The following is a 15,544-nucleotide window of genomic DNA, read 5'->3' as shown; positions in this document are numbered from 1 at the left end:
AATAATTAGCGGAGTGTGAGGAGGAGCTAACACCGGAACCGTTTGATCTGCCTCCTCGTGTTAAAGACATCGCTTACACCCTCTATTAAACAAACAATATAACAAATATAGATCATATATACGTGACACGGAAGGTTACCGTTAGGAAACTTTATTTAATGACTTAATTGCCGTTGCCCTTAGCGACAAGGCAACTTAATCCGTCTCGGCTTCAATGCGCACGTATTAACTTGTAATCTATTACATCATTACTGGTATATTATTTTAACACGTTACATCTTATCAACAGTGTCCCGCTACTGTTTACATATTTGTTTTGTGTTGTTTAATATTTAATAACAGCTATCTTTAACTTGCTTTTCACACGCGTTGTGTCGAGGGCCCGTGGTGCTAGCGGCTTCGCCGGCTGAGACGCCACCTCGTCGGTTGGCGCTTGTAGGCCGCACCGCTCCAACAGCCGATCTCTCTCTCGGTCACGCAAACTCCCTTCGTACACCTTCTATTTACATTTCAACGACTTTATTCATCACGCACGACAAAGAGGCCACGATGTCGGCCTCCAAGCAATTCAGACGGCGACGGGACGACGACGAGGAGGACGAGACGGCTGAGGAGATGCGGTGAGAGACGACTCAGGACGGACGAGGCCTTCTCGTTCGTTTAACGCCTTAGCCTTAAGCAAGTTGCGACCAATATTAAACATTATAAAGTGTGTGTGTGTTGGGGGGGGGGGTGTTGTTTTGGTGGGTTAGATCACGTAAGTATGAATGTGTCGTGAAACCCACCACCACCCGACACAGCCAATTAGTAAGGTTTGTCGCGTAAACAGAACGTGCTAAATGAAATCCCTGTCAACACCCCCCCCCCTCCCTCGTATCAGTAGTGCCTGCCTTAGTACAGACCAATTCAGAACCTTATTAGTCACACCGTGCCACTTATAAATCTCAACGTTCATCCTACAAAGTCCCATCACAAGGCAGAAACACAAATAGACACCACTACGAATACTCACCACTACTACACTCACAACTACACACCTGTCAACCCCTTATCAGTGCCCTACCTTAGTACAGACCAATTCAGACCTTATTGGGTCACCCCGTGCCCCTTATAAATCTCAACGTTCATCCTACAAAGTCCCATCACAAGGCAGAAACACAAATAGACACTCACCACTACGACAGTCACCACTACTACACTCACAACTACACACCTGTCAACCCCTTATCAGTGCCCTACCTTAGTACAGACCAATTGAGAACCTTATTAGTCACACCGTGCCACTTATAAATCTCAACGTTCATCCTACAAAGTCCCATCACAAGGGAGAAACGCAAACGAATAGTCACTCACCACTACGACACTCGCCACTAGTACACTCAGATACTCTAAACGAATGTTGATTCTAAATGTTGAGAGATAAACCCGAGAGACTCGGAGAAAAAATACACGGAACCACGGGGTCGGGATCGAACCTACGACCTCCTGCATAGCAGGCGAGGAAGCGAACATTTCGCCACCGCGATGCCCCAGGGTCTGTTCCGTGACCTGCCAGCAGCAAGTCTTTGACACTTCACGTGGGCCTCAAAAGCGCACCTAGTATGGCACAAGCGCCGTGGTGACGTCACCGCCACTTAGCGGCGAACAGCGGTTCTTGTTGTTGTCGCTCTGTAACTGAATCTGGCGTTTCGCTTGTTTGCAGGGAGAAGCTGGAGGAGATGAGAGAAATGCAGAAGATTCGTCAGCGGCCACACGGTGTCAGGTAAGGAAGAAGTTGCTTTGTACGGGTGACTCTCCTCGTTCTGCTGGTGCTGCTGCTGCTCTGGTCTTGGGCTCGCCACCTTTTCCCCAATGTAGCCCAAACCCGGATATATTCAGCGGTCAGCCTCGAGCTATGAGAACTGTGCGGCTCGCTGCTGTGGTTTAAAAAAAAGTTCAACACAGCGAAACACCGGTACCAGATGTTCGGCACGAACCAATTCCTGCCAACCGAACGCAGATGCCGATTCCCGAGTGTTTGGGGTCAAACTCGGACAGGTGGCACCTCTAGATGGCAACCATTTAATGTTCGTATCGTGTGTGAGTGAGAGTGTGTGGCTCATAGTCTTTTCACTCAGATTTATCCGCTTCCGGGATGTGGACCTGGTAAATCTCCTCGATTGAGACCCCACTGGGGCTGTTGGGCCCAGAATGCATTGCCCAGTGGACTGTCTTTCTCTCACAAGAATTACACCTTCAACACAATGCAATGTGCCTGCAACACTTTATAGTTTGATTGAAGTGCTCGCTAACAGCACTTGAAGCAATTGGCGGGACCCCGGGGTCCCATCACTGCCCCGGGGTGGGAAAAACCACGTAGTGACAACAAAACTAGTGTCAATCGATTGGCCTCGTCGAGAGCTACTCGGGGCACTAAGTTTTGTAAAAAGTTGAAAAATTACATAAACACGTTAAATTCACTGCGGGGGCGGGCTCGCCTTGGCAAAGAAGCTGAGGATCGACGGCTGACCGGAGGGCGTCGTCGCCGCGCGTGACCGTGGCGGATGCCCCGGGGCTTGCGTTTGGCCGGTGGGGTGGCGCCCATCGTGTTGATTGCCGCCTGCTGGCGCTTGTTGGCGCGAGTCTGCGCGGGCGACGCGTTGCTGTCGGGATCACGAGTGGGCGGACTGAAAAAGAATAATTATTGACCTGATTTTTGCGGGACCCCGGGGTCCCGGCAAATGATTCACTTGCCCCAACAGTCTATTGAAGGCTATATTGGGGGGTCTTTGTTTGTCACACATGTGCTGCGGGGTGTACGTGTGGGGTGTGTGTAACCCAATTCCCTACTCATTGGGCATAATTGTACCAGTCCAAAAAAAACCAAGAAGAACAATCGTGCACATGCATGGATTATCAAACATTCCAATATCGGAAGGTAGCATTACCCTTAGCGATGACAGTGTTCGCTTTGTCAAATAAATAAACACCCCGTCATTTATTTATTTTGTCCGTAAAATAATGTAGTCGTGATTTGTATATTTTACTATTTAATATCGCTGGGAGCTTTTTGCCAGTATCAAAAGTATGAAAAATAAGATGAGGTTTTACCCTTTCATGTACGTCATCGGAATGGAAAACGGCTAATGAAGAACGTCACGAAGCAGTCCTTACGGAGCTGCATGCTGCTCTGGTGCCGCAGGTTGCCGACCCCCTGCGCAAAGTCAGAGCCTTTTCGTGAGATCAATGAAAACTGATAATGCCACTCTGCCACTATCAGGCACAACATTGACAAGGGCTGATAATTGTTTTTTTACCCTTTTATCTGGCAACAAAACTGTTGGACCAGAAGACGCCAAAAGGCGCACAACTCAAAGGCAATGCACCATCAGAGTATGAGAGCTCGGGGTAAGCATTTACACCATTGGAAACTTCATTTGCCAGTAAGAAAATATGATAATTGGTTTTTTACCCAGATAAAAGGGTAAAAAACCAATTATCATATTTTGTTACTGGCAAATGAGGTGTCCAATGATTGACAAGGGCTGTTGAAGTTGAATATGCTTTTAGCGCTGGGAGTTATTTTTTTATTTTTTATCGCAATGTTGCGGGCAACCCTTCGGTCAACCCGTTGCCGTGCCTGCGCGCGTTTCGGTGAGCAGCGCGGTGGCACTGTCGGTGGGGAAGAAGCTCACCAACGAGGAGGAGACCATGGTGAGTCACTCACGCACCACCAAATGCACCCCAAATGACACTGAAACACACCCGACGTGACACCAAATAAATCCCACATGACCAGGAGTGGTGGCTCAGAGGCCGCAGGCTTTGAGCCAGCACCGTTGAGGGCCTCGGTTCCAATCCAGGTTTCGGCTACCCGCTTAGTTGATGGCCTCAGCCTGGTCCACTAATGCCCGAAAAAGAGACCCATAAATTTGAATAGAGACCCATAGACTCACATAGAGACCCATAGACTCACACAGACTGAGTTGTGATTAAACCGGGTTCTCAAGTGCAGTGAGTTAATTGTCTCAGTCTGCACTTGCGTAAAGACCCATAGACTTGCATGACATCACAGAAATCCACAATTGCAGATGGGAAAAAACAAACAAACCTAATGTATGCACGTATGTTGAACTTATTTTGCGCCGTATGTAGCCAACCGTGCTAATTGGAGGTATGGGGGAAGGACAAGAAACGAAACACAAACATTTTCTAAAGAAATTCATTTTAAATTTAGATTTTAAAGTGCGTAGCCCCAGAAGGATATCTTCTTGCCAGGCTGCCATACCATGCCTTTGCTTCTGGCTCGGCTCGGCAAATGGCCAGTGGAAAACCACCCTTTCCCTTTCCCGCACTTCCGATTAGCACAATTGGCCACGTACTGTGCGAAAGAAGTTCAGCTTACATACATACACTACTATACACTACACACTACACTACTATACACTACACTACTATGCAGTACACTATACACTACACCCTACGCTACTATACACTACACTGTACACTACACGATTATACACTGCTATACACTACACCACTATAGTACATTGAAAACTAATTTCTTTAGAACTGCTGTTTGTGTTTAAATTTGTTGTCCTTACCCGCACACCTCCGATTAGCACGGTTGGCTATATACAGTGGTGCGAAAGAAGTTCATCATGCATAAAAGCATACACAGCGTCTCACACACACGCAGTGTATCACATGCAGATCATTACACAGCGTCACACACGTCGCAAGCACACAGAAGCATCACACACATACGCAGCGTCACACTCACGATGTCACAAACACCGTCACACGTAGCGTTAATTGTATATATGAGACTTGTAGGGGTACACACATACAACATGCAAACATACATACACACATTCCTGTGCTAAGGGCTCCCATGCTGGCTCGGCTCACATGCGCCAGTGGAAAAAAAATATTTTTTGACTGACTGTGTTTGGCGGCGGTGCAGAGCGACCCGTTCAAGATGGACACAGGCGGCATGGTGGACATGAAACGGATCAAGGATCGCAATCGCGACCGGTGAAATGCTCAGCCACGGCGTCTTGCTTCGCGTGAATTCCTACCAGTCCCACCACTGTACCACAACAAGTCCCACCACTGTACCCCAACCAGTCCCACCACTGTACCCCAACCAGTCCCACCACTGTACCTCAACCAGTCCCACCACTGTACCTCAACCGGTCCCACCACTGTACCCCAACCAGTCCCACCACTGTACCACAACCAGTCCCACCACTGTACCCCAACCAGTCCCACCACTGTACCACAACAAGTCCCACCACTGTACCCCAACCAGTCCCACCACTGTACCCCAACCAGTCCCACCACTGTACCTCAACCAGTCCCACCACTGTACCTCAACCGGTCCCACCACTGTACCCCAACCAGTCCCACCACTGTACCACAACCAGTCCCACCACTGTACCTCAACCAGTCCCACCACTGTACCACAACCAGTCCCACCACTGTACCTCAACCGGTCCCACCACTGTACCCCAACCAGTCCCACCACTGTACCTCAACCGGTCCCACCACTGTACGCCAACCAGTCCCACCACTGTACCCCAACCGGTCCCACCACTGTACCCCAACCAGTCCCACCACTGTACCCCAACCAGTCCCACCACTGTACCCCAACCAGTCCCACCACTGTACCCCAACCAGTCCCACCACTGTACCCCAACCGGTCCCACCACTGTACCCCAACCAGTCCCACCACTGTACCCCAACCAGTCCCACCACTGTACCCCAACCGGTCCCACCACTGTATCCCAACCAGTCCCACCACTGTACCACAACAAGTCCCACCATTGTACCCCAACCAGTCCCACCACTGTACCCCAACCAGTCCCACCACTGTACCTCAACCAGTCCCACCACTGTACCTCAACCGGTCCCACCACTGTACCCCAACCAGTCCCACCACTGTACCACAACCAGTCCCACCACTGTACCTCAACCAGTCCCACCACTGTACCACAACCGGTCCCACCACTGTACCCCAACCAGTCCCACCACTGTACCCCAACCGGTCTCATATACACAATGCTATGTTTGTGCGACGCTGTTTTTGACGTGTGTATGATGTTCTGTGTGCGTGTGACCCTGTGATGCGTGTGACACGGTGTGTGATGCTGCGCACGTCACGCTACGCGTGTGTGATACGCTGTCCGCGTGGCGCCATGTATGATACACCGTGCGTAGGAGCGGCGAGGATGAGGATAAAGACCTCACGAACCTCGGAACGGCCTTCTCGGCTGAGACAAACCGGCGCGACGAGGACGCAGACATGTGAGTGGTGTCCGTGTGTCCATCTGTCCGTGCGTCCGTCCGTCCGTGTGTGCGTGCGTCTGGAGGCAGCCACGGTAACTCGGGGGGGGGGGGGGGGGGGCGGTGCTTCGTTAGCCGCTTGTTGTTGCGGACGTTTGCCGTTCGAATCTGGCGGCCGCCCCGGTTAATACCCGTGTTGGCGGTGGTATCGACCTTGGTAATGCTAATAGTAACAGTGTTGCGTGCCGTCCGCTTCGCCTACAGTGGACTGAAGATCCCTTGACGTCGTTCGCAGGAGCAGGCCAGCGTGTGCCGCGTCAGGGTCCCGATTTTCGTTAGAAAGTTTGAAAATGACAACGCAGGTTATTCAACCGGGATCCCCTGCGCAGCAGCAGACTAAAGCCAGCTGCGTATCGGGCGCTGTGTGCGAAACACGATTCGTCATTACGTACGTTTAACTTCTTTCGCGCCGTACGTAGCCAACCGCGCTAATCGGAGGTGCAGGGGGAAGGACTACGAGCTAAACGCATAAGGCAGTTTTAAAGAATCGACTTTTCAAACTAGATTTAACAGTGCATAGCTCCAGTGGCTTCCTAACATTGGAAGGAAGACGCGTTCCAGACGGCTGCGTCCGAAAGCGCGCGTTACATTGCGATGCTTCTGGAGGCTCGGCAGGTCAGGAAAACCCGGGCACGTTTACCACGGCACTGCCCAGAAAACACGGGGAGAGACGGACCTGAGAAAAATGATGCGGATCAGCCAAACTACAACCGCAGTCTGCCCGGCTAGCATCCGTGTTGCGGATTAAACTGTCCCCGAAGATGCACCGCTTGTTGAAGAATATTACGTAATCCATTTTAACGGATGACTCCACCTCGGGGGTCCACAGTCCAGTAGATATCTGAGCCAGTCCCGAGCGTGGATATGGAGAGTCGGGCGGGAAGGGTACCGACACTTCGGCCGTGAAGAAGAAAAAAAAGACTCAAGTAATCCGATGCATGTGATGACCAAATGACGAAATGTGGGGTGGGCACCTACGGGCTATGTGCCTATGGATCGTGATGATCGTGGTGATGATGATGATTCTTACGTGTGATTTTTCTCTGAAGTTGTTTATATGTAGCCAACCGATTGCTGCGGTTTGCTACGTGCGGTGGGAAATAAGTTCAACATATATATACATACGTATACGTACGTGCATGTAGCAGTAGGCGGTGGTGTAGTGAACTTGATTTGGTGCTTTCGTGACTGCAGGAATTACTTTGGTTCTTTCGGTAAAGTCACGTAGAAAGAGAAAATTCTAAATTAAATAATAGCATACGATGTTGTTTCTGTGTGTGTCTATGTGTGTTTCTCTATCTTGTGTGTCTCTGTGTTCTCTTTCTCTGTCTATGTGTGTGTCTCCCTCTGTGTGTCTCTGTGTTATCTCTCTCTGTGTGTCTATGTGTGTGTCTCTCTCTGTGTGTCTCTGTGTTATCTCTCTCTGTGTGTCTATGTGTGTGTCTCTCTCTGTGTGTCTCTCTCTGTGTGTCTCTGTGTTATCTCTCTCTGTGTGTCTATGTGTGTGTCTCTCTCTTTGTGTCTGTGTGTGTCTCCCTCTTTGTGTCTATGTGTGTGTCTCTCTGTGTGTCTATGTGTGTTTCTCCCTCTGTGTGTCTCTGTGTTCTCTTTCTCTGTCTATGTGTGTGTCTCCCTCTGTGTCTCTGTGTTATCTCTCCCTGTGTGTCTATGTGTGTGTCTCTCTCTGTGTCTCTGTGTTATCTGTCTGTGTGTCTATGTGTGTGTCTCTGTGTGTCTATGTGTGTGTCTCCCTCTGTGTGTCTCTGTGTTCTCGCTCTCTGTGTGTCTATGTGTGTGTCTCCCTCTGTGTGTCTCTGTGTTCTCTCTCTCTGTGTGTCTACGTGTGTGTCTCCCTCTGTGTGTCTCTGTGTTATCTCTCTCTGTGTCTATGTGTGTGTCTCCCTCTGTGTGTCTCTGTGTTGTCTCTCTCTGTGTGTGTCTATGTGTGTGTCTCCCTCTGTGTATCTCTGTGTTATCTCTCTCTGCTTATGTGTCTGTCTGTGTGTCTCCGGTTCTGTGTTTTATCTCGCTCTTAAATTTAGCAATCTTTGGAAGAACGTTAATCAACCAGGTAGGGTGTTGACTGTTATGCTAGCTGACTATCTGTGTTGTATTGCATTATATTTCTAAGTTTACTAGGTTTTTTTTCTCTTTCATTTGTATCTGATGATGGATGGTCTAGCGGTTAACGCACTTCCACCACGAACCCAGTGACCCGATTTCAATTCCCAGTCATGACCAGTGGCGAATATTTGAACCGGTCCTGGGATTCCCCTCGGTCGACTCAACGTTAAATGAATACCTTGTGCAGTGTGGAGTAAACATCAGCGCTGAGCAGACAAAGGCGTGTTGTTGGCCACCTACCCCCTCGTGTGCCGTACCGGCATTGACGGGCGCTCGCTCACGAGACTTGCCCCAACAGTCTGTTCAGGCTGTACGAGGGATCTTTGGTTTTGTGTGTGTGTGTTTGTATGTCATCCCAAGCTAATCGCGCGAAGAACTCGACCAGTCCCATGCTGACCCCTCTCTCCCCTCGCCTCCCCCTCCATCTACGTCTCTGAGAAGAAAGTGCCTCTGAACGGCAAGAGCCGACTCTGTGTGTGACGGTGGCCTAGCCAGCGATTCTGCGGGGCCGTGCAGCTGCACTGGAGGGGCGGGGGGGGGGGTGCCTACGGGCCGGAAGGGGCTCGGGCGCCGTTCCATTGAGACCGGCGGGGGGGGTGGAGAAATTTGACTCGGGGGGGTAATCCACGCTCTTTGGTTCTATTCGGCAAAGTCACGTAGGTAAAAAAATAAAACAACAAAAATCACGACGTTTCGGCCACAACACAAGCGGCCTTCATCAGGTGAAGGGACCAGGCTGTCTCGAAGACTGCGCTGGAGTGAAACACAGAGCCAAGCTCAGACCACGGACCTTTAAGCTGTGTGAGAGGGATTTAAGGTGCCTTGACAAAGGAATTAGCATTAAAAAAAATGTGGCATTTCAATAGGCGGACTTAGCATGATGGAAGGGCAGGGAGAGGGGGGGGGGTCGACCTGCGAGGTGACACGGCAGCGTCCACACGCCGGTGGCGTGAAAAAGGGGGGATTTTAAGAACCTGCGAAAGTTCGGGGTACCACCACGCTTAATCGCTTGCCACCAGAGCCCATGCCGACAGCGCCGCACCGCCGGCTCCGGTGACGCTAACTGCGCTGCTGCCTTGCGCCGGGCAGGATGAAGTACATCGAGACGGAGCTGCGCAAGCGCAAGGGCGTGGAGGAGAGCGAGGAGATGGCGGCGCGGCAACGCAGCGCGGAGGACGCCCTCTACGAGCTGCCCGAGAACCTGCGCGTCAACTCGGCCAAGCGCACCGAGGAGATGCTCTCCAACCAGATGCTGAGCGGCATCCCGGAGGTGGACCTGGGCATCGAGTGAGCGCGCACGCGGGCGCACAGACACGCCAGGAACCCAACTGGCACTCGCACTGACGCACACTTACCCAGCTGCACACCACTACCCCCGCTGACCCCCCCCCGCCGCCCCCCCTACTGAGCCCCCACCCACCACTACCCCCTCACTGAGCCCCCGACCACCACTACCCCCTCACTGACCCCCCGCCCACCACTACCCCTCACTGACCCCCACCGACCACCACTACGCCCACTGACCCCTGCCCACCACTACCCCCTCTGACCCCCCGCCCCCCACTGTCCCCGCCCACCACTACCCCTCCTGACCCCCGCCCACCACTACCCCTCCTGACCCCCGCCCACCACTACCCCCACTGACCCCTGTCCACCACTACCCCTCCTGACCCCCGCCCACCACTACCCACACTGATCCCTGTCCACCACTACCCCCACTGACCCCCGCCCACCACTACCCCCACTGTCCCCGCCCACCACTACCCCTCCTGACCCCCGCCCACCACTACTCCCACTGACCCCCGCCCACCACTACTCCCACTGACCCCCGCCCACCACTACTCCCACTGACCCCTGCCCACCACTACCCCCTCTGACCCCCTGCCCCCCACTGTCCCCGCCCACCACTACCCCTCCTGACCCCCGCCCACCACTACTCCCACTGACCCCCGCCCACCACTACTCCCACTGACCCCCGCCCACCACTACTCCCACTGACCCCTGCCCACCACTACCCCCTCTGACCCCCTGCCCCCCACTGTCCCCGCCCACCACTACCCCTCCTGACCCCCGCCCACCACTACCCCCACTAACCCCTGTCCACCACTACCCCTCCCGACTCCCGCCCACCACTACCCCCACTGACCCCTGCCCACCACTACCCCTCCTGACCCCCGCCCACCACTACCCCCACTGACCCCCGCCCACCACTACCCCCACTGACCCCCGCCCACCACTACCCACACCACCCCATCCGCGTGTCTGGGGCAGGGGGCAGGGCCTACATAGAAAGAGGCGGGGCTTCAAGAAGAAGGGGCCGATTTCTAAAAAGCAAAGGCGCAGAGCCAAAAGAGGAAGAAGAGGTAATGGGCGGGGCCTAAGCAGTAAGGGGCGGTGCCCACGCAGCAAGAGGGCGGGACCTAAGCAGCAAGGGGATGAGGCTTAAACAATAAGGGGCGAGGTCTAAGCAACAAGGGGCGGGGGCCTGATAAGTAAAGTGGGCGGGGCTAAAAAGGAAAGGGCAGGGCCTACAGAGGATAAACTCCCCTTTTTCAAGTTAAGGCAATAGCCGCAGCGTAGATTCCCAACGCGTGTACATGAAAGGCAGAGGCAGCGGCATCACGGCCACAGCGCCTGAGACGAAGCCAACGGCAGGCCGACGGTCTGTCACGGAACCAGTCGTGCAACCGTCTCTCGCGTGCGCGCCTCATCTCTCCCTCTCTCTCTCTCTCTCTCCCCCCCCCATCGTGTGCCAGCGCTAAGATCCGCAACATCGAGATGACGGAGGAGGCGAAGCAGCTGCTGCTGGCCGAGCGGCGCCGCCACCGCCAGCAGAACAACACCTCCTTCGTGCCCACCAACATGGCCGTCAACTATGTGCAGCACAACCGATGTGCGTACACGCGTGCCATGCGCGCGTACGTACGTGTGTTGCGGGTGCACCGTGTTCGTGCGTGTACGGGTGGGCGCGTGTACGTCAGTGTGTGTGCGTGGGTGTACGCGTGCTGGCCACCCGGCCCCTCGTGTGCCGCGCGCCAGCCTTCACGGGTGCTACTCGCGAACGGCATTTGCCCCAACAGTCTGTTGAGGCTGTACGAGGGATCGTTGTATTTGTTTGTACGTACATGTGTGGTATGTGTTTGTGCGTGTACAGGTGTGCAGGTGTGCGTGTGTGTGTGTGTGTGGGGAGCGGTAGTGTAGTGGTTAGCCCTCTGCGCTACGAACCCGGCGATGCAAGTTCGATTCCCACTCACGCAGTGACTATCATCTGAACCGATCCTAGGCTGCCTCCCCTAGGTCGACTCGGACTCAAATGAGTACCTGGTGCGGTGTGTAAACATCGCCACGAGAGAGACAAAGGTGGCCAAGTGTGGTGCTGGCCACCCACCCCCTCGTGTGCTGTGCCAGCCTTAATAGGTGCTCTCTAACAGCATTTGCCCCAACAGTCTAATAAGACTATACGGGTGATCTTTGTATTCGTACGTAAGTGTGTGGGTGTGCGCGTATGTATGTCTGTTTTTGAGTGTGGTGGTTTAGCGGTTAGCGTGCTGCACTATGAACTCCGTGTCCCGAGTTCGATTCCCATTCACGATTATCCGAACTGGTCCTGGGCCTCTCCGAGGTCTATTCAGTCTCAAATGAGTACCTGGTGTGGTGTGTAAATGTCGCCACTGGAGAGACCAAGGCTGTTTCACTCGTGTCCCGCATGCGTCCTAGCGAGATGTTCAATACTTCGCCTGGTATACAGGAGGTCGTTGGTTCGATCCCGACCCCTGACACCTGCTGTATTATTTGGAGTTTGCATGTTTCTCGCCCCGTGGCCTCGTGGATTTTTCTCCGGGTCCTGTGGTTTTTCCCTGCGCATTTAGAATCAACGTCGCGCGTTTTAGAGTATTTGGCTGCTATACATTTCCACGTGATAAGCCACTTGGTTGAGCTATCATTTGTTTCTGAAAAAGAGCTATTTAGCTCAGTGGGCCTTACCTTGTAAAATTAAAAATAGGTTAGTTTTAATAAGTCTATAGCAGGACCGCTCGGCTTGTGCGTTGTAAAAAGAACGCGGTCCCTCCTGAGCTGGGCCGTGCCGAGACGGTTTGGCTCAGTTGTGGTAAAGGAGAAGCCGGGGTCGTGTCGTGTGTCACGTTGAGTCTGTATTGATGCGAGTCCCTGTCGCCTCCTCCCCTCCGGCTCCCCCACCGTGCAGTCTCCCACGAGCAGCTGGGCCACGGGTCTCGACGGGGCTATCACCGCGAGGAGAGCAAACCTCGTGCCAGCAAGGCCCAGCAACACCCCGACAAGAAGGAGGGTGCGTGGTCGCGCTCGCCACTACGCTCATACACACACGGCCGCCCCTGTAGCTGTCACCACCTTCATAACCGCCACTACGCTCAGACACACACGGCCGCCCCTGTAGCTGTCACCACCTTCATAACCGCTACTACGCTCATACACACACGGCCGCCCCTATAGCTGTCACCACCTTCATGACCGCCACTACGCTCATAGACACACGGCCGCCCCTACTACCGTCACCACCTTCATAACCGCCACTACGCTCAGACACGGCCGCCCCTATAACTGTCACCACCTTCATAACCGCTACTACGCTCATACACACACGGCCGCCCCTACTACCGTCACCACCTTCATAACCGCCACTACGCTGATACACACACGGCCACCCCTATAACTGTCACCACCTTCATGACCGCCACTACGCTCATACACACACGGCCGCCCCTATAACTGTCACCACCTTCATAACCGCTACTACGCTCATACACACACGGCCGCCCCTATAACCATCACCACCTTCATAACCGCTACTACGCTCAGACACACACGGCCGCCCCTATAGCTGTCACCACCTTCATAACCGCCACTACGCTCATACACACACGGCCACCCCTATAACCATCATCACCTTCATAACCGCTACTATGCTCAGACACACACGGCCACCCCTATAGCTGTCACCACCTTCATAACCGCCACTGCGCTCATACACACACGGCCGCCCCTACTACCATCACCACCTTCATAACCGCCACTACGCTCATACACACACAGCCGCCCCTACTACCGTCACTACCTTCATAACCGCTACTACGCTCAGACACACACGGCCGCCCCTACTATCGTCACCACCTTCATAACCGCCACTACGCTCATAGACACACGGCCGCCCCTACTACCGTCACCACCTTCATAACCGCCACTACGCTGATACACACACGGCCACCCCTATAACTGTCACCACCTTCATGACCGCCACTACGCTCATACACACACGGCCGCCCCTATAACTGTCACCACCTTCATAACCGCTACTACGCTCAGACACACACGGCCGCCCCTATAGCTGTCACCACCTTCATAACCGCCACTACGCTCATACACACACGGCCACCCCTATAGCTGTCACCACCTTCATAACCGTCACTACGCTGATACACACATGGCCGCCCCTATAGCTGTCACCACCTTCATAACCGTCACTACGCTGATACACACATGGCCGCCCCTATAGCTGTCACCACCTTCATGACCGCCACTACGCTCATAGACACACGGCCGCCCCTACTACCGTCACCACCTTCATAACCGCCACTACGCTCAGACACGGCCGCCCCTATAACTGTCACCACCTTCATAACCGCTACTACGCTCATACACACACGGCCGCCCCTACTACCGTCACCACCTTCATAACCGCCACTACGCTGATACACACACGGCCACCCCTATAACTGTCACCACCTTCATGACCGCCACTACGCTCATACACACACGGCCGCCCCTATAACTGTCACCACCTTCATAACCGCTACTACGCTCATACACACACGGCCACCCCTATAACCATCACCACCTTCATAACCGCTACTACGCTCAGACACACACGGCCGCCCCTATAGCTGTCACCACCTTCATAACCGCCACTACGCTCATACACACACGGCCACCCCTATAACCATCATCACCTTCATAACCGCTACTATGCTCAGACACACACGGCCACCCCTATAGCTGTCACCACCTTCATAACCGCCACTGCGCTCATACACACACGGCCGCCCCTACTACCATCACCACCTTCATAACCGCCACTACGCTCATACACACACAGCCGCCCCTACTACCGTCACTACCTTCATAACCGCTACTACGCTCAGACACACACGGCCGCCCCTACTATCGTCACCACCTTCATAACCGCCACTACGCTCATAGACACACGGCCGCCCCTACTACCGTCACCACCTTCATAACCGCCACTACGCTGATACACACACGGCCACCCCTATAACTGTCACCACCTTCATGACCGCCACTACGCTCATACACACACGGCCGCCCCTATAACTGTCACCACCTTCATAACCGCTACTACGCTCAGACACACACGGCCGCCCCTATAGCTGTCACCACCTTCATAACCGCCACTACGCTCATACACACACGGCCGCCCCTACTTCCGTCACCACCTTCATAACCCCTATAACCATCACCATTTTCATAACCGCCACCACGCTCCGACACACAGCCACCTTTATCTATCACCACCTTCATAACCGCCACTACACTAATATGCACAGCCACGTCTATTACCATCACCACCTCATAACCGCCGTGTACCCCCCTGTGTCCCCGTGTGTCCCCGTCTATCACCGCGTGTCCCCGTGCGCCCCCGTGTATCCCCACCACAGGTGACCACCGCCCTGGGTTCAAGCGACCCAATGCCGACAAAGCGACGGACGACTTCCACTACGAGAAGTTCCGCAAGATGAACCGGCGCTACTGAGGGGGGGGGGGGCGGTGTGGGTGGGTGGGGGGGGGGGGGAGGCGGTGGAGTGGAGGGGGGGGGGCAGGGTCACCGGAGGAGTCACGACCCCCCCACGCCACGCCGGGCCGGGGGGGGCCCGGCGTGTCGTGGCGATCGTTTTCCGAGGGAGGGACGGCGCCCAACAGCAGGACCTTTACAATCGTCGTCGTCCGTGAGCCATGGTCAACCCCACTGGTGGATGAAGGCCTCGAAGGCCTTGAAGGCCTTGAAGGCCTTGAAGGCCTCCCCCCCCGCCCCCAAGCCACC

At 54.1% G+C, this 15,544-nt stretch overlaps 1 protein-coding gene across 1 annotated transcript; it reads left to right on the top strand.

Moving 5' to 3' along the window:
* The first annotated feature begins 36 nt into the window (after positions 1–36).
* C59H9orf78 (chromosome 59 C9orf78 homolog) lies at positions 37–15,273 on the top strand. The gene is made up of 9 exons (XM_032976446.2): positions 37–620; positions 1,703–1,762; positions 3,642–3,693; positions 4,946–5,016; positions 6,202–6,288; positions 9,541–9,738; positions 11,208–11,344; positions 12,656–12,757; positions 15,162–15,273. Exons 1-9 carry the CDS (start codon positions 550–552, stop codon positions 15,254–15,256), a joined length of 873 nt encoding a protein of 290 aa, XP_032832337.1. The 5' UTR covers positions 37–549; the 3' UTR covers positions 15,257–15,273.
* The last annotated feature ends 271 nt before the right edge of the window (positions 15,274–15,544 follow it).

This window comes from Petromyzon marinus, chromosome 59 (genome assembly GCF_048934315.1).
Source record: "Petromyzon marinus isolate PM22_M1 ecotype Great Lakes invasive population chromosome 59, UKy_Petmar_22M1.pri1.0, whole genome shotgun sequence".
NCBI lineage: Eukaryota > Metazoa > Chordata > Hyperoartia > Petromyzontiformes > Petromyzontidae > Petromyzon > Petromyzon marinus.
The sequence above is the reverse complement of the archived record's forward strand: the minus strand, read 5'-3'. Positions and strand labels throughout refer to the sequence as shown.

Bases quoted from the DNA above. Each gene is read 5' to 3' on its own strand.
- C59H9orf78 (XM_032976446.2), top strand. From the start codon at position 550: ATGTCGGCCTCCAAGCAATTCAGACGGCGACGGGACGACGACGAGGAG. The intron at 1,763-3,641 runs GTAAGGAAGAAG...TTCGGTGAGCAG, and splicing joins CAGCGGCCACACGGTGTCAG to CGCGGTGGCACTGTCGGTGG. The intron at 12,758-15,161 runs GTGCGTGGTCGC...TCCCCACCACAG, and splicing joins ACACCCCGACAAGAAGGAGG to GTGACCACCGCCCTGGGTTC.